The 23,838-nt window shown below is 38.4% G+C and overlaps 1 protein-coding gene across 4 annotated transcripts in view; it reads right to left on the bottom strand.

The window, feature by feature from the left end:
• LOC124722859 (fibulin-1-like) overlaps positions 1–23,838 on the bottom strand; it is a 649,840-nt gene that overhangs the window by 342,001 nt on the left and 284,001 nt on the right. For all 4 annotated transcript variants that reach the window (XM_047247987.1, XM_047247986.1, XM_047247989.1 and 1 more), the window contains one exon: positions 19,814–19,903. In XM_047247987.1, coding sequence (XP_047103943.1) covers positions 19,814–19,903 — 90 coding nt within the window. The remainder of the gene's footprint in view (positions 1–19,813; positions 19,904–23,838) is intronic.

The raw sequence follows: 23,838 nt of genomic DNA, 5'->3' as shown, positions 1-23,838 counted from the left end.
ATACATAGCCCTCATGCTACACAGCAAGCCAATATACATGTACTCATATCAACAGTCCCACTTAAAAACAGTATTATAAGCATGATGGTAACATATGCTAAATATTTATAACACCATCAAGACTTTAAAAATGAGGTGCAGGATTCCAAACACAGTTATTAAAGAAAAAATATATACGAGATTAGGCTAAAAGACAACCAGACTGATATTTTACAGCCAAACACTACAATCCTCATGGTCAAACACGACAATGTTGAGTCACGTGGCTGCTCCCCCATAACATTTCTGCTACCCGTTCACCTGCCAACCCCTCAGCAGCCAGCACCAATAGAGTTGATCTAGAGCAGCAGCTGACACTGACATTGTTTTATGACTTAAGCAAAATCTGTCATTGTTACATACAGCAGCATGGAAAAAGGGTGATGAAAAGTCTACTCAGTGAAGGGACCATCAGTGTGAACTTGTTGATTGCTCCAAGAAGAAAGAACATAATCGTAGGCTGGTCCCTCCTCTCTACATTGAATGCAGAGGCATAGGATGGACCAAGCTACATGGCAAGGTATCGAGCTGCTGCGATCTCAGTCTTAGCATTGAGTCTGCTGACACAGATGCTGTGGTAGAGATTCAGATAGTGAACATTGCTGATTTCATGGCGCTAAAAGGTGCTGTGGCTGCCTACACTGCCATAGTACCGAAGAAGAAGAAGAAGAAGAAGAAGAAGATGATGCCATCAAAAAAGTGAGAGATGATGACCAAGGTGCTCCTCCATGGGCTACCTCGGATCTGCAACAAGACAACAGTCAAAGAAAGGCTTCTACGTGCTGTGGTTTTGGTGATACAGCTGTCAAACTGAGTAACCATATGAACTAGAAGAGGCTGCCATTGTTTGCCACCACCATGCAAATAACAGGTCACATCTTCATGTTGCAGAAGTTCCAAGGCTTCCCAGAGCAAGTTGAAGCTCTACCTCCAGGCCTGGCCCCTAAGCTCCAGTGCATTATGTGTCCAGGACAGGGACATGTGGCTAAGTTTTGCCACAGTGCCCTGACATGCATCAAGATGGGCCAAAAATCACAAACTGGCATGGCTGCCCGGCCTTCTCTGGCCAGTGCAACCAAGTGGTGAGCAGATGACCGCAGGTTCCACTTACCGTGAATGGCCGGGAAACCAGAGACCAAGAATATGCCTTTAGAAGTTAACTGCACTCACTGCTTTGAGGAGTGGAAAATATGCATGGAGTGACATAAGGATAATGGAGGGCAGTATATTGTAAGGGATAATGTCAAGTTGTGAAGAAGAAAAAATACAGAATGTCTTATACCTAATCCTGCTATTTATGAAAAGGATAGTTGCTACTCACCATGTAGCAGATGTGCTGAGTCACAGATAGATGTGCCTATCTGCAACTCAGCATCTCTGCTATATGGTGAGTAGCAACTATCCTTTTCAGAATGTTGTTACAGTCCATCCTGCATTTTCCATTGTTTAATCCAGCTATTTTTTAGTCAAACATTGTGCTCAGTAGGACAGATTAAATGGAGACTGAGAGGTGAGGCATCTTTTGCACTACACTTTGCTTCCAAATTTTCTTGCAGTAAAAGATATAACTGTCTGTATGTTTGTAAACACAATACAAATCAGTCTATAATCCACTGAATAAAATTATTAAGTGATAGCTAAAAACATAGATTTCCTCATGGCTTTGGGATGGATCCATATCAAATCCTATCTGCAAGCAGGAAATTATATATGAGATGATTAGAATATTCTGTGAACACTAACATTTTGGGCACAAAAGACAATGCAAATAGGAACAACATGAAATCCTGCTATGCAAAGTTGTGTAAAAGTGATAATGTCAGATTTGGGAAAAGTACTATAGTTCAGAATAATGTCAATGAATATTACACTCACTTACTGACTGTGTCATTTCTAACTGTACAGTGAAATAGCACAAGATTTTGTAGTCATTAATCCCATTATTAATGCACATGTATTTTGAATTCTTTATCATTTTTTGGCACAATGAACTAATCTATCTCAGTCATCTTGAGTGCTACAACAGTTCTCATCAAGCCTACTTTCCAATGATACAGTTTAATCTGCAAATAAGCTTAGAGAGTTGCTAACACTGTTAACAAAGTTTTTCTATTTAATGTAAAATGCGGCAGTTTAATAATTACCTAGCAATGACAGTTCCAAAAAAGGCAACTAAAACTGGCTCTACAGGATTCAACTTATTTTGAGACATTATTTTGGGTTTTTCCTTCAGATAGTGCAGTCAATAATTTTCAGAAGTGATCAGTTTCATGTGCTTCATCAACACAAATCAATCCTTGGTAGCTGTTGTGAGTAGAAGTATTGTGTATTTATACCCGCTGCTGCTGAATGAGTGGCTTTATGAAGTCGAATGACCGTGTATGGTGTGCAGGTATTTGAAGATTGTGTTTGGAACCAACAAACTTTGCCTAGAATTCTTGACTTTGACACCTGGGGTTTCAGTAAAATTGGTCTTGGAGAGGACTTCAGCAGTTACCACCACCTCCTACATCACAGTTATCAGCAAAGAGAAGTGAGCAAGTATCCTGGACTCAAGGGGTGGAACTTCCACCTTCATGCAAAGCAACAATGATGTGAGTACTATGCACTTGAGTTATGCTGGTTTTGGGCTGGGGACTGTTAAGTTATACAATTTACCTTCCAAACTTGAGCATACTATCTTGCATCAGATGTTCAGGTTTTGGGAGCCCATTGTAAATATAATGATTTGAATTAATTCAAATTACCACCTCCAAAAACAATTAGTTCGCAGCATGGGCAAAGCCAGGATTTCACTTCAGGGAGGATTCAACAAAACAGATATTGTAATTACATGGACTTGTAATAGAACACAACAAAAATCTTTTAATGCATAAATCACATTTACATAAGGAAACTGGAATATGATGATTGACTAGTTTTGATTGTAACTAACAACTACCTTCAGATAATGATCATATTATGAGGACATGCTGAAAAGTAATCCCTCAAAATTTTGTGTGTGTAAACTCCTAAAGCTTTTTAAATAAACCTGGTGTTATTAACATTCTACACATTTGTTTGTCATATCTACATATTTATTTGTCAACATAGTCACCCTGGCAAAGAACACATGTCTCCCAACAAGAGACCAGTTCATTGATACCAGCACCATAGAATGCTTGTACTGCTTCATCTCTGTTAAGGTGTTCTGAAGGTTTTAGAAACAGATGAAAATTAGATGGGGCCAAGCTGGGACTATATGGAGGATGATCCATGACAATGAACTCAGGGCATCAGATTGTTGCAAACATCACAGCACTCATGTGGGGTCTGGCATTGTCATGCTGAAGGTGAAGATGCTTCATGTGTGGATGAATTCTTCAAAATTGAAACTCGATTACAGCACACTGTTTTTCATACTCCTGCATAGTTACATTACACACCATGTTACATGCTACAATTCAGAGCTCTCTGGTGGCAGAGGGCTGCAAATATGTAGACACAAAGAATAAAGATTTAGAATGTTAGTAATTTTGTTTTATTTAAAAAATTGTGAGTTTTCCCATAAAATATTCAGAGGCATTACTTTTCAGCATGTCTTCATAAATGCAGGTTTAACACTAACTGTATGCACTGGTAATGAACATCATGCAGTGACATGCATTTCTGTAAGTGACATGAATAAGAAATTTGGTACTAAGTGTAATAACATAACTGAGTCTGGTTGTACACCATACTCTTATGAGACTCGGGTTGAACAAATTGCTTGTACCAGTGCAAATCACATCAATCATTAACTTGCAGTTGTATGACATTTTTTCCCTCAGTTAGCAATTCATACAGGTTATTGATTGATATGATTTGTATGGTACAACCAGTTTGTTCAATCTGTCTCTCATACTAGTATGGTGTATGGCAGGCTCTGTTCTGTTGTTACTGTTAGCACCAAATATTTTACTCATGTTGTTTTCTGCACAAATGCATGTCACTGCATGATGAGTTTTACTGGTGCATCCAGTTTGTGTTCACCATTCTATGTGATCATGATCTGAAGATGATTGTTTCTTGCAGCTAAAACTAACTAGCTTATTTTTCTTGTGTGAATGTGATCCAAGCATTAATAGATTTTGTATTTTTTTTTAAATTTTATCAAATAATGAGTTAGTGAGTGGGGGAAGCATCACAATGACCATCATGAAGAGAGAAGTACATGGAAAAGAATTCACATCTTGTTCAATGCTGACAACACACACATACACAACTTCCACTTAGTAGGTCCACTGGTCATAGGGCATATGCTATGGTATAAATAAGGAAGTAAGTTTTGCGTTTTATGCATCTTTGACAGTTAAAGTCAACTGACATGGACATTTGCTCAGATTTGTCATTACTGGACAGAAAGGAAGCAGCATGGCCTTTGCAAGGAACTATTCTGGCATTCACCTAGTGTACACTGGGAAACTACTGAAAACTTAAATCTGGATGGCTGGCTCTGTGTTGAACCCGGATCTCCTGAATGTGAGTCTAGTACATTAGGCAATATGTTACCCCTCTCAGAGCTATGGTAGAAATGACAGATGAAGATTGCAAGCCTTCACGAAAGTGCAGAATAGGAACATCTATGTTTGAATATGGTACTTATTGATGGTAATGGGATACTTACTGATAGTAATGGATATGAAATTTAGTTAACTATGTTGTAACAATGTTAGATAACTAAGATTGGCAATGGCCAGCTACTGCATGAAGTTGACATTCTTTTGCTGACCCTTGGGCTGACTGATTTCAACTACGGCTTGTAGAAGTTTTCTTGGCAGGTCTGCCCCCTTTTTCTAATTGGTGCTTTTCAGCAGAAGTCAGAAGTCATCGTGCTGTGTATGTTCTGTCTAAGGTCTCTGTCAACTGTAACAATCAACTTACTAAGTGTGTTAGAACAGGATTAATACAATTTCATCCTCATTACTAAATATAAGTGTCACAGTTGAATGTATCTACAATGTATCTTCATGAAACATTGATACTTCCATATCTTCCATGCTACATCAAAAAATGCTAGTTGTTTATCTTTTGATAAACACTTGTTTCATCACCACAAAACATGCTATATCTGAGAATTTGCCAATTTGATGAAAGTATTTCTAGAAGGATAGTTCTAGAGCATTAAAATGAGTTTTCAATAAGTAAAATAAAGTGTCAAAAAACTTAACGGTTAGTAAATATCACCATTTATCAGTTTTATGGATGTCGCATTCTTAATGACTCAATTTTTTACCTTCCATCCAACATGTTTTTTCAGTATTCACTCTAGTGGTTTCATTCATTTACCAGTACATTATGTCTCTGGATTTTGTTGCTCCACTGTCAAAAACATGCTTTCTGCCAGGTATTTTGTTGACCGCTGCTGAATTTGGCAGTGGAGGAGACACTAAGTGTATACTGAACATTTTTTATTTATGTTCATCGTGGAAGCCTATGCGATATCTGACTGTTTTATTTGTGGTGAAAGTGGACTGAGAAGATCTGACATAGTGAAGGAAAAAGGCATACAAATATTTATTGAGACAATTAAGATAAGAAGGGACAGTAACATGTTGCTTCGGTGAACTTAAGGCTTACTGCCGTTGTTGTTCATGAGAAGTGCAGAAGGATCATTATGTTAAAAAGGGTATGGTGGAAAATGAGTCCCACATTTATCAATCATCTTCTCAAAAACTTTATCTTGAAACAAACTGTTTATTTTGTGGGGAAGAAGCACACAGATAGGATTATAAGCACATGAAAAACAATAAACATAACTTTTTTGCACTCATCTATCGATCTTGGTTTTTGAGATATTTAATTTTGAAATCAGGAGCTCCTTCGCTAGACAGCCTGTATAAAAAAAATTCATAAGTAAATAGTAAGAAGTAACAACAGAGTGGGCTTCCAGGAATGAGTGTCTCAAGTAAAATTTCGTGTAGGACCAATTGAAGATCATCTTGTTGTTGAAGATAAATACAATGGTAATTGTGCAGAAGGATTTTTCAAATATGATGTTGCAGTTCACAGTAGCACTGGACAACCAAAAGCACATGAGGCATCTGCCTGGGCAAATTTCATTTTTGAGCATTTGGAAGCAAATGAATGAGAATGACAGTTCACACTCTACAATATTCTGAAAATTATATTGGATACTTCCTAAAGATGAAGATGAAACAAAAATAACTGTTCTAAAAGTTCTATGAAGATTTGTTATTCATTGGAAAAGTAAATCACCTTAAGAAAATCATATGTGCTTTCGAAACACAGGCTATTCCACCTTAATGAACATGCAGTATGAGGCCAGAAGCGAAGCCCAAAAAGAAGGAACAGAACTGAATGGTTGAAACCACTGCTGCAATTATTGAGGGCATTAGATCATGAGTTTATGAAGTGGAGATGTATCTCCCTTCAGACATGTTCTTAGATAAAGTTGAAAGTGGCATCCAAAGTCACTGAAATAATTTTTTTGGGTGATCATTTGTCCAAAAAAGAAAGAAGACCATTCAAATCTAAAGATCACAGCCAACTGCAGGCACACTCTGTTATTTCAGCTGCAAGACTGAGATACTTTGTTGTTAATACACAACTAGGTCTTGAGAAAATGGTACATAAAAAATATTTTACATTTACAGAAAACCCACAACAACAACTGACATTATCTTAAATGCAACCTCAAACTACCTGCAGAACCACAAATAAGCAGCAGTCAAATACATGTTAAACAGGCTGAACAGGAATCCCCTAATCATTTCTGATTATCAGAAAGAGCTAGCCATTATAAAACAAATAGCACTAAAATGGACACAAACAAACAATGGTAGATAAACTAAACAAAAAAATAAAGAGATAAATAATGGAAAAACTAACTAAACCACACTAACTCATACTACTTGCACCACAACAAAAAAGGGCATACAATGACCTACCACAACAAATTCACACATAAAATAGGTAACATATTCAAAAAAATAAGGCATAAACATTGCTTACAAAACAAACAACTCAATACAAAAGCACATCCCAAATTTGAAATCAAAGCCAGACAGATACCAACAATCTGGTATCTATCAGCTCAGTTGCAGAGACTGTGAAAAGATATACATTGGAATGACTGGCAGGACATTCCACACAAGATATAAAGAACATAGCACAGCATTTAAATATGGTACAAACAATTCAACATTAGCAGATCATCTAAAATGAGAACACCATAAAGCAAGCAATATTGTAAAAGTTATGAATATTATAAAAATCAGTAAAGACAGACACCTCCTCCCTTTCCAAGAAAATTTCCACATACAAAAAGCATTAACACAAAATAAACAGTTGCTCAATGACCAAATAAACATTGGAAATCAGACTCTATATAAAATAATTGATGAAATTACATGAAAATGAAAAGAGCCTTTTCCATTCTTCACCCCATCCCATTCTCCCATAACCCCCCACCCCACTCACAATTTCATTTCATTTCTTGCTCCTCACCATCTCCTCTAACTCACACTCCATCACACTGCTATACACTTACATCTGCTCATCAAGGTTTTTCCCTCTCCTACACTAGAAAAAAAAAATCCCCCAATCACTATTCCTTCCCTACTCTTACATAGTATATAAATAAACAGAAACAGGTCAAAGACAAAGTAGTGGAAAGGTTATGTTGGCAACATTACAAAACACAAACCACAACACATACCTAGGAGTAAAAAAAAAAAAAAAAAAAAAAAAAAAAAAAAAAAAAAAAAAAAAAAAAAAAAAAAAAAAAAAAAAACCACAGAATACAGTGTGGTGCATAAAAGTGTGTTGTGAAAAACATAAGAAATGCGTAGTGCTGCAGAACAACGTAAAATTAGACCAAAATTATCAGTGTCTAACACAGCAAAACAACGATGAGCTAGCAGAAGGCATTTACCAATGTAAGCAAGAAATCAAGAGAAAATCACGGTAAGTACAAATCAACCTATTCTTAATGAACTGTTTTTTTTTATCAAAAAGCAAATCAAAATGTAAATAACTTAAATACAGACCACTGAGGGTGCTGTACCTTAATAAATTGAAATACGCCTGGTGAAAAAAATCATGCATTTTTGTAATTGCAATGACAGAACAAAAATACCCTCAAGAATGGATTAACAGATCGTGTAGATATGCTATCAGCTTTTGAATTAACTACATAATGACAACAGACAGTTTGATGTATCCAGTATGCAAAAAACAGTAGAAACACTCTACACAATTCCTTTATCCAGTTTTTGTTCAACAATTTGGACATCCATTTGAAAAAATTAATAATAAACATACCAAAAGACATGTAAACAAATTTTTGTCCTTTGTTTAATGTTATTCTGTTAATTTTATTGTTTCCAAAATTGTTATATTGATGCATGTGATATCGATTAAAAAAATAAATGGCAATACTTATTTTACAGTTACATTTCTCTTTCTTAGATGTTTTGAAAACCCCCTTTGATGCTTTACTACTTTCTCTTATAAAATTTTGCATCAAGCTAGTCATGTATCTCATATGGCATGTATTATATGATGGGCTTATTCCAATAGTGGTACAAGTACATTTTTGTTCATTCTGAGATACAGGGTCCTAAAGTTAAATGAGCACTGAAAATTCTGCAGTTCAGATACCAGAAATATTCAAGCATATGGCTTCTTGCTAGAGATGAACCTTTCTTTCTGTTTGTTTCAAATATTCATTTCAGAAAAGCATCAAAGACAGAAAAGTGGAGGTAATGGACTTGTACCACTATTGAAATAAGCCCTTCATATAACTGTAGAAATAATAATAATAATAATAATAATAACAATAATAATAATAAGCAGAAAGGAAGGAGGAAGGGGATTCATCGACATAAAAAAACCTACCTTATGGACAGGTAGACAATTTAAGAAAATTCTTTCTAGAACGAGCAGAAACTAGCAAAATACACAAAGCAATCACTCATATAAATACATCGGCTACACCACTACAATTTCATAACCACTTCAACAACCCTTTAGATCACATAACATCAACAGATACGAAGAAAGTAAATTGGAAAAAGAAAACACTACATGGCAAGCACCCGTATCATCTAACGCAGCCACACATCGATCAAGACGCATCCAACACGTGGTTAAGAAAAGGCAATATATACAGTGAGACGGAAGGATTCATGATTGCAATACAGGATCAAACAATAAACACCAGATATTACAGCAAGCATATTATTAAAGATCCCAATACCATAACAGATAAATGCAGACTTAGCAAACAACAAATAGAAACAGTAGATCACATCACAAGTGGATGTACAATACTAGCAAATACAGAATACCCCAGAAGACATGACAATGTAGCAAAAATAATACATCAACAACTTGCCATAAAACATAAACTAATAAAACAACACGTTCTCACATAGAAGTATGCACCACAAAATGTACTGGAGAATGATGAATACAAATTATACTGGAACAGAACCATTATAACAGATAAAACAACACCACATAACAAACCTGACATCATACTCACCAATAAAAAGAAGAAATTAACACAACTAATCGAAATATCCATACCCAATAAAACAAATATACAGAAGAAAACAGGAGAAAAAATTGAAAAATACATCCAACTGGCTGAGGAAGTAAAGGACATGTGGCATCAGGATAAAGTTGACATTATACCAATTATACTATCAACTACAGGAGTCATACCACACAATATCCACCAGTACATCAACACAATACAGCTACATCCAAACTTATATAAACAACTACAGAAATCTGTAATTATTGATACATGTTCAATAACCCGAAAGTTCGTAAATACAATGTAACATATACCGTACAGTTAAAAGGAAGTCACGCTTGATGAAGGTCCGCATCACTTCCCATTTTTAACCAGACCTAAGGTCTGAGAAAAATAGAAACAATAATAATAATAAAGATGGATTGTAATATTTCACACACCAGCCATTTCTCTCTCTTGCATAATAATAATTAATATACACATATAAAAGACACTCACCATTGTAATAACAATAATTTCTGCAGTTTCAAGGAACCATAACAAAGACAGTAGTTCTGAGCTACTGCCGGGTGAACAAATGATTTTTTACTGTGTCCAGCCTCAACAACGGGTGACAATTAGTATGTGTCTGAGTGGTGTCTGTTTTGTCAGATATGTCCAACACAACAGACATCACATGAATCTACACATATTTACAAAAGGAGATAACAGCTCCTCGATGTTTGTTGCAGTGCAGATGCATGAACATTGTCCGAAATCCTGAGGGAATCAGAATTTGTGAGCAGAGAGTTTAATGGATGAGAGATGCTGCATTGTAGCATGTGATAAGTTAGAAATTTGATTCAGTCAGGGATCATGTCTAGATGGCCAAAGCATTTAAGCAGCTGCTCATGAGAAGTGGTACATCCAGGTTTGAGTTCTGGTACAGCGCAAATTTTCACCACTGCATAGCACAATGCCATGTGCAGCTAGCCGTCATGATTTCCCACCCATACTTCTTTTCATTTACTTTCTATTCCTATATCTCATGTTTACATGTGACAATTAGGGTAGCCCTCACGCAGGGACAATGCTACCTGGACTTCATTTGACTCCATACTAACCACATTGCTTTAAGGCTCAAAAAGAGAACACGACAAGTGGTATAACCCAATTTCACAGAAAGTTTGCTCATTGGAAGAGGAGTCACAATATGTGAACACGTATCCTGGCTCATCCATAGATACTCAACTGTTCATGAGAAAATAATGGTCAAAGCTTTTGATGAAATTTAGATGCCCTTAAGGACACAATAATCTCAGCTGAAATGGCGGCACAGTGCCTGGGATTGTGGCTTCTAACATTTGTGCCTTACATTTGAAAGTCGATTATTGTTTTTATTTTTTTTTTTTATTTTATTTATCTACTCATGTCCATAGGAGGTTACTACACAAAAGTGTCTTTTCAAGTTAGGGGATACAAGGGCATTACATTAATTGCAAAATCACAATTTGGTTTCACAATAAGGGATATACATTGTTGTTCATGAAAAATGCAGTCTTCATTAAGATTATGTTTTGTAACTGACTGGCCAGTGCAGTACTATGTGAAAGGATGGAATCTCTTAGCATTCAAGTAGAGAATCAATATAACCCATTTAGCTTACCACACCAAGCAAAAATTTTTTTGGTTAGACTAAATGGATCCTAAAATGTCAGAGGAATTCTAATACCATTATTCTGTTGGCTACAACACTTAGAATGACAATGTGTGCAAAGTGGACAATAACACTGCAGGGAGGAAGATCTTTGAAATGAAATCTGCGGCAAGTAATAAAAGGGATATAATGTGTTTTTTATAGATTTAAAGTGACAAACAACATATAGAGCCCTTGCAGTGGGAAAAATAAATTTATTTTTGACTGAATACAAAAAAAATGGGCCATACAACTTGAACAAACCATAGAATATTGATCTGGTGATTCTAATTTAATTGTTTCAAAGTGTTATATGAAAAAGTTAACACAATGAGTTGCCAGTTTGTTTCCTGTAACTGCAATCTTACTTCTTTTTGTCTGGCCTTCAAATGAGAATGGTTAGCGACTAAAAAATTCATTAAAAATTCAGTTATCTATTCACATACAGGTGGCTCTGACCAAAGGAAGTGTTTAGCAACTGGCAGGCTATATACAAGTGGTAGTCATGAATTTTTAATAACAACCTAAAAAAAGGTTACATGATAATTTTTCAGTTTGTTAGCAGGTACATGTCTGTATAGTTCTGGAACACAATGAATCTACCATGCCAATGCCACAGTACCACTGCACACCATAGAGGAGCCAACAGAAAATAGCACAGCATATTGATGAAGTGGAATATTGTTACAGTAATTCAATATCAGCAGCAGTTAAAATGATGCAGGAATCCAGAAGACTTAATTATTAATGTGCTGTGGCATTTTGCTTTGGATCCTCTAGTGGCACTCTCTGAGATGCAAGTATTTCAATATTTACCAGAAGTGCAGACATGCACCTACAGCAGAGAGAGAGAGAGAGAGAGAGAGAGAGAGAGAGAGAGAGAGAGAGAGAGAGAGAGAGAGAGAGAGAGAGTGGGGGGGGGGGGGAGGAAGAAACTTCCTTTTTTACTTTATTTTATTATTCCCTTTTTTCAAGGTGATAGTTAAATCTTTTAACTATTCCTCATACTTGGCACATGCATGGAAGAAAAAATGAAGAAATATATAAGTTTGATATCCCATCACTTATAGACCCATTACAATCAGACCACAAGTGGTGTGTGAATTGCACATGACGTAGACACTGTTTTTTTCAAAGGGACAATCTCAACATTTCCCTAAAGTTATTTTTACTTAAATCAGAATAACAAAGTGACTGACATTTTCAAAATTACAGAGTAGTAACATGAACAAAACTGAGCATCCAGGTGTGTGATGAGGTGATAGTTAGATTTACTTTAATCAATGGACATGATAATGCTGTGACAGCAACAGTTGTGTTGTTACTCTTAATATATAAGAATGAATGTGATTTGCAGGACTGTGATAGTCACATCATTTTCAGTGCACTTTCCCTGCTAGCTTACGCTGAGTAAAACAGTGGAAAATCCATGATGATATGTAACAATATTGTGAGAAGGAAAGTTGCAACTCACCATATAGCATAGATGCTGAGTCACAGATAGGCACAACAAAAAGACTTTCACAACCATTAAGGCCTTCTTCAACAATAGACACACATACTCACACGCACAACTGTTGACTAAGTATTGTTATGTTGAGTAAATATGTCACACAAGGAAACAAAGAACATTTTAAAAATCAATTACAAGAGTTATGTTATTGGCTTCAAGAATCATACTCAGTTGCCTGATTCATCAGGAATCTGAAATAAGAAAACAATATGACAAAGATGAAAAGAATAAAAGGCATTACTAGGATCACTCTATGATGGGCTGTTGCTGTGGTAGGAATCCCACAAACATTAAGCAGTGAGTCTGTTACTCTCTCCTACATATAAGGAAGAAAGAAAAATCACAGTTTATCATCCTGTTGATCATGGGGTCATTAGAAACTGAGCACATGCTCGGACAGGAATGAAAATCAGTTCTGTCCTTTTCAAAGGAATTTTATCAGCATTTTCCTTAAATGATTTAGGGGAACCACAAAAATTTAAATCTCAATTTTCAGGCATGAATTTGAACTGCTATAATTCCAAATGCAAACCCAGTGTCTCACTACTGTGTCACCTCACTTGAAAACTTAAATCTGGATGATCAGATGGGGATCTGAAACTTGCTTCTTGCAAATGGGAGACCAATATCCCAAAACCACTGTGTCACTACACATCATGGTACACGGCAAGATGAAAGGCTGTAACACAGAAGTAGCAAAGGGAAGGCTTTGACAAGTATAGTCTAATTTAGATGTAAAACTATGAGTAAATCCTTTTTCAAGTATAAGTGTATTTAAGAAAAGGCAAATATATGGAGTAAAGAAAAAGAGTCATTACGAAACTACAGAATAAACTACAGAATTAAGAAAAACAGTAAGAAAAGAAGAGCGCCACATACAGAATATGAGTAAATGCAGAAAAAGAACAAATAATAGAAAAAAGGAAAATCAAATGAGAAAAATAGAAAATGACAGAAGTACAAGGTGTACTACAGCTTTGCTTCCGCCATTTGCCAACAGGTGCCAGGTAAGTAGCAGTCGAAAGAAACAGATCGCAGATGTCAGGCAGTTAGCTTGGACCTTGGTCAACATAACCTCATTCAAACATTTGTCAATTTGTGTCTGCATCATAAAGTTGTTCTCGACTGAAAATGTCAGTTTACGAGTCTAATTCTCGTCATTTGTGGGAGGTGTTACTGTTTTTTTCAATATGAAGAAAACAGCGGCTGACTCTCATCTAATGCTCTCAAGTATGTATGGTAAGGATGCTATTAGTGAAAGAATGCGTAGTAAGTGGTTTCAATGCTTCAAGAATGGTGATTTTAATGTTGTAGACCGGCATAGCGGTGGAAGAGAGAATGTTTTCAAAGATGCAGATTGGAGACATAGCTGAGTGAAGACTGGCGTCAAACTCAAGAAGAAATGACATGATTAGTGGGAGTGACACAGCAAGCCATTTCAAAATCTCTCAAGGCTATGGGGATGATTCAGAAAGAAGGAACTTGGGTCCCATGTGAGCTGAAACCAAGAGACGTTGAACGGTGTTTGTGAACAGTTGTTTCAGAGGCAAAAACAGAAGGGATTTCTTAATCGCATTGTGACCAGGGACAAAAAATGGGTTCATTATGATAACCCTAAATGCAAAAAAACATGGGGATATCCCACCCATGCTTCCACGTCGATGGCCAAACCAAATATTCCTGGCTCCAAGGTCTTGCTCTGCATTTGGTGCGACCAGCTCGGCGTTGTGTACAATGAGGTGTTAAAACCAAGTGAAACAATCACAGGTGCTCATTATTGAATGCAATTAATGTGTTTGAGCAGACCATTAAAAGACAAATGGCCGCAAAACAGCGAGAGGCACGATAAAGTGATTTTGCAGCATGACAACGCTCGACCCCATGTTGCAAAACTGGTCAAAATGTACTTGGAAACATTAAAATACAAACTCCTACCCCACCCGCTGTATTCTCCAGACATTGCTCCCTCTGACTATCACCTGTTTAAATCAATGGCCCTTGGCCTGACCGACCAACACTTCCAATCTCATGAAGAAGTCACAAATTGGATCGATTTGTGGATCACTTCAAAAGATGAACATTTTTTTTCGGCGTGGGATTTATACACTGCCTGAAAGATGGGAGAAAGTAATGGCCAGTGATGGAAAATACTTTGAATGATACATGTGTAACCAATTTGTTTTATTAGAGCCTCAAATGTTGGGGAAAAAATGGCAGAAGCAAAGTTGTTCACCTTGTAAATAAAGGTATAAAATAAGTACTCTTTCTCTCTGCAGTGGAGTGTACAGTGTTTTGAACTTATTCTCAGATTAAAACTGTGTCTTGGGCCAGGGTTCAAACCTACTACACTATTTCGAACATATTCCCAGATTAAAACTGTGTATTGGGCCAGGGCTCAAACCTGGGACCTGAGCTTTTGCAGATAATTCTGAACCATCCAGGCATGGCTGCTGTATATCTTACTGGACAAGTTAGGATCACTCAGTTGATAATAGTATTGCTTACATAAGGCAAGGTTCTGGATTTGAGTCCTGCTCCTGCAAATATTTTCAATATGCAAGTTTCAAGTAACAGCAGATCAATGCAAGTATAGTCCAGAGATTCAATGTAAATAAAGTAGAAATCTTAACAGTTTTGACATTCTGGTGTAGGAAAGTAGAATAATACTCTTGTATTGCAGAGTATGTTGTACAGTTTTGTACTTTACATCATCTGTGACTATGCCCATTAATTTCTACAGAGTGGTGATGGCCTTCAATCAAGGACACATCTGAATCCATATATCTGTCTTCAGTCTTTGACATTGTGCAGCAGCTTTAGTGTTTTTACCATCCAGTGGGGCATTTGAACATGCCTGTAATAAACTGTTTATCAGCTGCTATGGAATATATTGTCTTTGGCAAAACTTAGAATAGTGACATTAGTCAAATAACTGCACATATGGAGGCTTTTAAGCAGTCATTCTTCCTGCAGTCCATATTGTGACTGAAATGTGAAAAACCCTAACATGTCATACCATGCACTTCAATTTAGGTTACTGAATACATGTAGATGTACAAGCTGAAACCATTTTCCCTGAAACCCAAACAATATCAATGAGCAGTGTATTAATATGCAATAATAAGCATTTCTGTGGCAATAAATGTATTCTCATTTTTTCCATAAACTTAGTGTGCTATGATTTTCCCCATTGGTAGCATGATAAAGTTGAAATGCCAGTAGTATTATGGTTGGTGTCAGTAATGGTAAATAATTTGGTATGAGAATCCAGTTTTAGGACTGTTTTAGCCCAAAAACTTATATCTATGCAGTCATGGGAAAAATTATATGCAAGATTAGAAAAAGCTTGCTTGCACTGCACATACACTCCTGGAAATGGAAAAAAGAACACATTGACACCGGTGTGTCAGACCCACCATACTTGCTCCGGACACTGCGAGAGGGCTGTACAAGCAATGATCACACGCACGGCACAGCGGACACACCAGGAACCGCGGTGTTGGCCGTCGAATGGCGCTAGCTGCGCAGCATTTGTGCACCGCCGCCGTCAGTGTCAGCCAGTTTGCCGTGGCATACGGAGCTCCATCGCAGTCTTTAACACTGGTAGCATGCCGCGACAGCGTGGACGTGAACCGTATGTGCAGTTGACGGACTTTGAGCGAGGGCGTATAGTGGGCATGCGGGAGGCCGGGTGGACGTACCACCGAATTGCTCAACATGTGGGGCGTGAGATCTCCACAGTACATCGATGTTGTCACCAGTGGTCGGCGGAAGGTGCACGTGCCCGTCGACCTGGGACCGGACCGCAGCGACGCACGGATGCACGCCAAGACCGTAGGATCCTACGCAGTGCTGTAGGGGACCTCACCGCCACTTCCCAGCAAATTAGGGACACTGTTGCTCCTGGGGTATTGGCGAGGACCATTCGCAACCGTCTCCATGAAGCTGGGCTACGGTACCGCACACCGTTAGGCCATCTTCCGCTCACGCCCCAACATCGTGCAGCCCGCCTCCAGTGGTGTCGCGACAGGCGTGAATGGAGGGACGAATGGAGACGTGTCATCTTCAGCGATGAGAGTCGCTTCTGCCTTGGTGCCAATGATGGTCGTATGCGTGTTTGGTGCCGTGCAAGTGAGCGCCACAATCAGGACTGCATACAACCGAGGCACACAGGGCCAACACCCGGCATCATGGTGTGGGGAGCGATCTCCTACACTGGCTGTACACCACTGGTGATCGTCGAGGGGACACTGAATAGTACACGGTACATCCAAACCGTCATCGAACCCATCGTTCTACCATTCCTAGACCGGCAAGGGAACTTGCTGTTCCAACAGGACAATGCACGTCCGCATGTATCCCGTGCCGCCCAACGTGCTCTAGAAGGTGTAAGTCAACTACCCTGGCCAGCAAGATCTCCGGATCTGTCCCCCATTGAGCATGTTTGGGACTGGATGAAGCGTCGTCTCACGCGGTCTGCACGTCCAGCACGAACGCTGGTCCAACTGAGGCGCCAGGTGGAAATGGCATGGCAAGCCGTTCCACAGGACTACATCCAGCATCTCTACGATCATCTTCATGGGAGAATAGCCGCCTGCATTGCTGCGAAAGGTGGATATACACTGTACTAGTGCCGACATTGTGCATGCTCTGTTGCCTGTGTCTATGTGCCTGTGGTTCTGTCAGTGTGATCATGTGATGTATCTGACCCCAGGAATGTGTCAATAAAGTTTCCCCTTCCTGGGACAATGAATTCAAGGTGTTCTTATTTCAATTTCCAGGAGTGTATGACTTTAGTTTCCAAAAAATTTCTTACCCTCTTTTACATTGTTTTAGGATTAGTTGATAAAGCAGTTTGAGTCTGTGGAATTTGGTTGCATTGTTATGGGACAGTCTGGGTTTAACCAGAAACAGACATGACTCCAAGCTTTGGAACTGTTTATTGCACATTTATTAGTATATGATGTAGCCAAGGATTTAGTTAGACTCCATGTTGGGCATTATTTATGAAGTAATGGAGTTTGCTCAAGCCAAGACTCATTTTTAGTGAATGACTTTACGTTATAATTCCACTTAAGGGAGACATTAAAAGAAAGTAACTCCACAATCATTTCCATTGGCATCCACATCATCTTCTGCAATATGATGTCATTTGGATATGGTAAGGAGGGTTTGGGGAAGGCACAATGCTCCCACAGCTGTTGTCAGCTTTCCAGAGCTTGAAGCTGCTACTTCTCATTCAAGGAACAGAGGCGGAATGCATCTGTTCCTGTCCTATCACCAAGGAAAACTACCTTCATGTGGCAGGCAGACACCCTGACCTCTTGGCTATAGAGGCAGACCCGAGTGTGGATTTTGCAAGGTAATAATAAATAAAGGGATTAGGGATATCAAGTCCCGAAATGAAATTAGAGTTTATTTTCACAGTATGTTATGTTTGGGCCACAGCTATGAAGTTCAGGTACCCTTTATGAAAAAGTTAATATATCTCCACCCCTATGATTAAAATGATAAAACAATAATAATATGCTCATTATATTAGTGAAAACTCTTCGAACTGCTTCCAGGATCATTAGTTATTGTTACTCTGAGACAAACAGAACACTGGGATGTGGAATGCTGGAGTGCGTGTTGTTTAGCCATCTCTCAGCACCACAGCTTGTGTGCAGGAGTCAGCTGGGATTTCCTCAGTGGCTGCATGACGTGGTCCCCAGTGTCTATAGCCTTGGCAGAGACAGATTTCTGGCATTAGTGCAAATGTCTCCCTCTGACTGTCACTGTGCAGCAAATCAAATTCTTGAATGTTGTGTGAACTGTCGTAAAGTCCCTTCCATGAAGGCTAGCATTGAAGAGTCTACCCTCAAATTTTGCAGTGAAATCTATCACACAAAGTGAATCTCTCCCCTTGCACTCGCAGGTGTGTTCATACATCTGATGAGTCATCTCAGGATCTGCTTCTGGTAAACTGTTTCATTTGCAATGGTTTTCACAGATATTTCATAATGTCCTCTTTTTGTGCACTACTGTGAAAGCATTCTTTTCTTGTGCCAAGTAGTATTTTTTCAGATACCTAAAAATTCTGTGACCAGCGAATATGTCATTTTGACAGCTTGGTCTTTGAGAACTGCCTTTTGCCTCTGAACTGTATGTGATCCTACAGCTAGCTATAACACGTACTGGCACATCTCAGTCCCATCTGACAATGACTCTGAGTCCCTCCTGTGGTGTGGTAACTTTCTCATCTTCTCTGTCTGTGGCTTTCACTGAACGTCTCCAGACTCCTAACAGCTATCAGCAGCTAAGGTGAGCTGTGCCTGGGATAGTACTGTGGGGCGACAAAGCTTTCTCCCTCTGTCCCTGTACAACAGGCATCCTACTTCGTGGGCAATAGGTGTCTCATTTGTCTCTTCACTATAATGTCCTGTCATTAGCAGCACTTGGATTTTGTTAATTGTTTAAAATTTTGAATGTTTTCTATTTCACATTTCTAACCCTATATGAGGTACACAAAAACAGTACACCAGTTGATAACCTTCTGAGACAGACAATTTTTCCTGTACTACTTCAGATTTCTTTGATAATATATTCATTACCTCTTATTTTGTTGTCAGAGAATTTGTTAGATTGTGTTCTAGTATGCATTTTATGCATGTGTAACATTTCAACAGTTCTGTGTTATTTCTACACTTGAGATTTACCTTATCTTATTTACCACAATACCGGTGTTTGCAGATGGAGCATAAACCAACTCTTATGCCTTTTTTGGAGAACATATTACATACAAAATGACCATATATTAACAAATCAAAATTATATGTTTTTAGAACTGTCTTATCTGGTTCCACCTAGCATACATCATCTGTAATTAATTCAAGTGAAAAATAAGCAAAAGCAATATAACTACACAACAAATAATGATGAAATGTAGTGCAGGACCATTCATATTAAGCTTCTTACAGTTTTCATGGCACCAAAACTTGTTAACCTATGATTTACTTTTTATACTTTATGTATTAAACTAACACCTGTTTGGAGTATCTTGAACTGAGCTTGTACTTACCATCACACAGTTGTGAAGATATGTTATATTTGTAACCTACAGGGCATCTTCCCAAATTCATATCACTACCATCATCACCTATACCATCCCCTGTAAATGAGATCATCATAAATGAAGAGAAATTTCAAGAAAATCCTAAAATGAGATAGTTCACAAGTATTAATTAATCCTGCTAGAAAAGTTTGGTTCCAAACAAGTAACATATAAAGACAAGGAAAATATTTTTCAGTTATCACAATTTTTTAAAACTATTAAATTTTTGTTCATTCACATCTGAAAACAAGATTTATTTTTTCTCTTGAAGCATTTATTGCCAATGAAAAAGCATGTAAAGATACTGAACAATATTATAAAAAGTATAGTTGCTACTCACCAAATAGCAGAGACACTGAGTCGCAGATAGGCACAACAAAAGACTGTCACAATAAAAGCTTTTGGCCAACAAGGCCTTTGTCAAAAATAGATACACACACACACACACACACACACACACACACACACACACACACACACACACATACACGCGCGCGTACATGCAACTCACACACACTACTGCAATCTCCGTTAGCTGAAGCCTCAGTTACTGAAGATTTATAAGATGTATAAGAAGTCTTCCCCAAACTTCAATAGTTAAAATATTGCAAATGAACTATATCATTGACATGCTTTCTTGAATATGACCCATATGGTGTCAGTCACAAAACTGCAATCACAGGTGATAACACCAAGAATGTCAGTACTAAGAAAATGGATGATCAAGGAATAAAAGCATATAAAATAGCTACCACCTCAGGCAAATTGGAAGAAATAATGCAGTACACTTTTGTAGAAGAATAGGCCATGCAAAGACTTCCCACAAGATGAGTATCATATTTGTTGATGCTAGTCAACAGTTTGAACTGGTTTGAAATGAACCCAACTGACTTTATACAATGATTGACTACTGCAGGTGACACATGGGTTCAACACAGCATGCCAGAAATTAAACACTTATAAAAACAGAGGATAGAAGCCACTGATGTTGCATTTAAAAAAGCTGATTCCATCACGTGGACTGCCTATGACTAATATTTACTGGAATATAAAATGAGTTGTTATGTCTATTGCATCACAACATTTAGAATAACTGGTAAATACCATAATGGGGTCAACAAAGGACAGACATTGCTATCTCTGAACCTGGGTGCATACTAACTATACAAATACTTTGCAAGAAACTGTAATAAATGATTTCCCATGGGAAATAGTCAGAAGTTTTATTAATAATGACTAGCAGCTAAAGGTGATCTTCTTTGGAGGGTCTGATCTGTCAACAGGCTGTTTTTGATAATTCACTTCCAGGCAATGTAAGAGAAAAGCAACTTTTGTCCAAGTTATTTAGATTTGACATACTGCTTGGGACTAACCAACACCCTCTGAACAAATGACACATAAAATGAAGTGTAAATATTATCTACTCATCAAAGACATGTAGGACAAAGTACACTGATCTAAACTGGGGCTAAAGGAATGATTTAGGTCCCCTGCCATGCTCCTAAGGAACATACATGCCTATATTGGGGGTGCTAATCAAGAAAAATTACAATAAATAGTGGGGTATGCTAGAAAAGCCATGCAAGCTGGTTTGAATACATTATTTGTAAAGGCTAACAACTACAGTAAAATTTAATAAGTTACTACTGCTTAATCAAGGAAGGCCCTCACTCATGGTGGAGTCTTTGGACAGGGCAGACTACGAATGGCTTATGGCCTTTGTTCCTTGTCACTTGGTGGTAAATGGGTGGTGCAATCTAGGAATGGCGAGTGGCTGTCTGTATACTAGCTTGGTGGCAGAAGTTCCTAGGTCAGTTCTGTGTGTGATCTGGGTACAGCAGTGGAACATTCAGAAGAATAACATGTGAGGGTGGCTTTATGTGTATGGTAGAAATGTTCCACCATGCCGTTAACTGCAAGGTGGTAGCTGGTGGTATGGTTGAAACTGGAGCCACAGGTGGCTGTCAGAGATCTGAAGAGAGTTGAGGGGAACAGGTGCCCACAATCTGTAGTGATGTGTGGGCATCCAAAGCAGGACACCCAAGTCCGAACAAAGGCTGCAGCCACAGTTTCAGCTGAAATGGCAGGGATAGGGGTGGCCTCCAGCAAGCACATAAATCTGTCAGTAATTATCAACAGATACTGTTATCCTTTGGAGGAGGGTAGTAGGTATCTGTATCAGGCTTTGTACAGCCGCAGTCAATGGAAGCACCTTGAGGAAATACAGCTTGGGAAGGTGGCATGGAAAACACAGCAGCACTCTTCTTGTTAAACAAACCATGACAAAACACTGACTGCTGTTCATGCATACTCCGGCAAAGTGTGTTCTGTGGGATGAGCTGCTGAGAGCATGGCTGGGAGTTGTTGCCTTACTGAAGTGGAAGAAGAGACTGCTCAAGTGACGGTACAACAAGTGGGACATCTAGAAAGTGTGGCCATCTAAGCTCTACCTCTAGCAGAAGTGACCAGCGAGAATGTTGGGAGCTGTGGTGATACCTGGGCTGTCAAGAGCTTGGTTGATCACTGTTTTTCAGTCTGTCTAGCCCGTCATCTATTGCTACAGCTGGAGATGATGGAAGGAGTCACCACAGGGCTGCATAAAGGTGCACTTTTGGTACAAAAACCACTGCCAGACCAAGATATTTTCTCATTGATTTTGTGATATTTCTTTTAGATATTGCTATAATGAGTGAATAATATGAAGGCATGTTGAAAAGTAATGTCTTCAAATTTTTTATGTGAATATTCTTAAAGATTTTTACATAAAACAAATTTTATTAACATTCTACATCTTCACTCTCCATATCTACTCATCTGCAGCCATCTGCCACTAGACAACTCTGAACTGTAGCACGTAACATGATGGTGTGTAATGTAGCTATTTTGGTGCATGTGAAACAACACGTTGTAATGTCAGTGCCAGACCACACAAAAGCACTGCAACATCTGCGACAGTCCGACGCTTTGGGTTCACTATCATCAATCATTCTCCATACAGCATCAACGTGGCCTCATCCAATTTTCATCTGTTTGCACAACTTGAAGCATCCCTTTGAGCACCTCACTTTGATAGTAATGAAGCAGTGCAAGGAGAGGTGTGATTGTGGCTCCGTCAACAATGTCAAACATGCTCCAGTGCTGGTATCAACAATGAGGTCTCTCAGCAATTAGAATGACTGTGTTGAGAAATAAACATGTAAACTTGAAGACTAAAGATGGAGAGTGTTAATACAATTTGTTTTAACCAAAAAAGCTTTAAGAGTGTTCACATTAAAAAATTTCAGAGGCACTAATTTTCAGCACATCCTTGTACTTCAATAAGTTAGATGCCAGAGCTTTCACAGATTGATTACAAAGCTATCACAATGTAGAACTTTTAAAATCTTTGTTTGTGTTTTATGTTTAGGATATGATATTTTTGTAATTAATAGTTAACAGCATCAATCAACAGCTGAGTATTAAGTGTGCCCACTGCTGTGAAGAGTTCTCTAGTTCAGGAATTTTTTTCTTCATTGAAGTACAAGAAAGGGGTGCACACAGCCTTGTAATGATAGTTAATAGTGTTGACTGAAAAGCCTGGGAAGCAGACACTCATCGGGAGATCCATGTGCTTACTTTCACCTCCATACTGCATCTGAATGTCATCACTGTCAGAAGATGACATGGTAGCTGTACACCAGGATGAGACTGATTGACTGAGGGGGTTATGGGACTAAATAGTGACATCATCAGTCCTGCAATTCAAAAGTTACTTGTGTAAGTTAGAGGGTCCACTAAAAGTGGGCACATTCAGTCAGAGGAGTCAAGCTATAAAGCGAGAAAGTTAAAGCACGCACAGCAGAAGGCAGAAAGGGCAGGCCAAATCTAAAACCTTGAGAAACAGAGGAATAAAAGAGCAGTATTTGCATCGGGGAGTGGCCATGGGTCCCAGACCCCGAAAAGATGAAGAGACACCCCAACAACAACAACCCTGTCCCCACTCCAGGAGCAAA

This window comes from Schistocerca piceifrons, chromosome X (genome assembly GCF_021461385.2).
Source record: "Schistocerca piceifrons isolate TAMUIC-IGC-003096 chromosome X, iqSchPice1.1, whole genome shotgun sequence".
Lineage (NCBI taxonomy): Eukaryota > Metazoa > Arthropoda > Insecta > Orthoptera > Acrididae > Schistocerca > Schistocerca piceifrons.
Note: the sequence above shows the minus strand (reverse complement) of the source record. Positions and strands in the feature narration are given on the sequence as shown.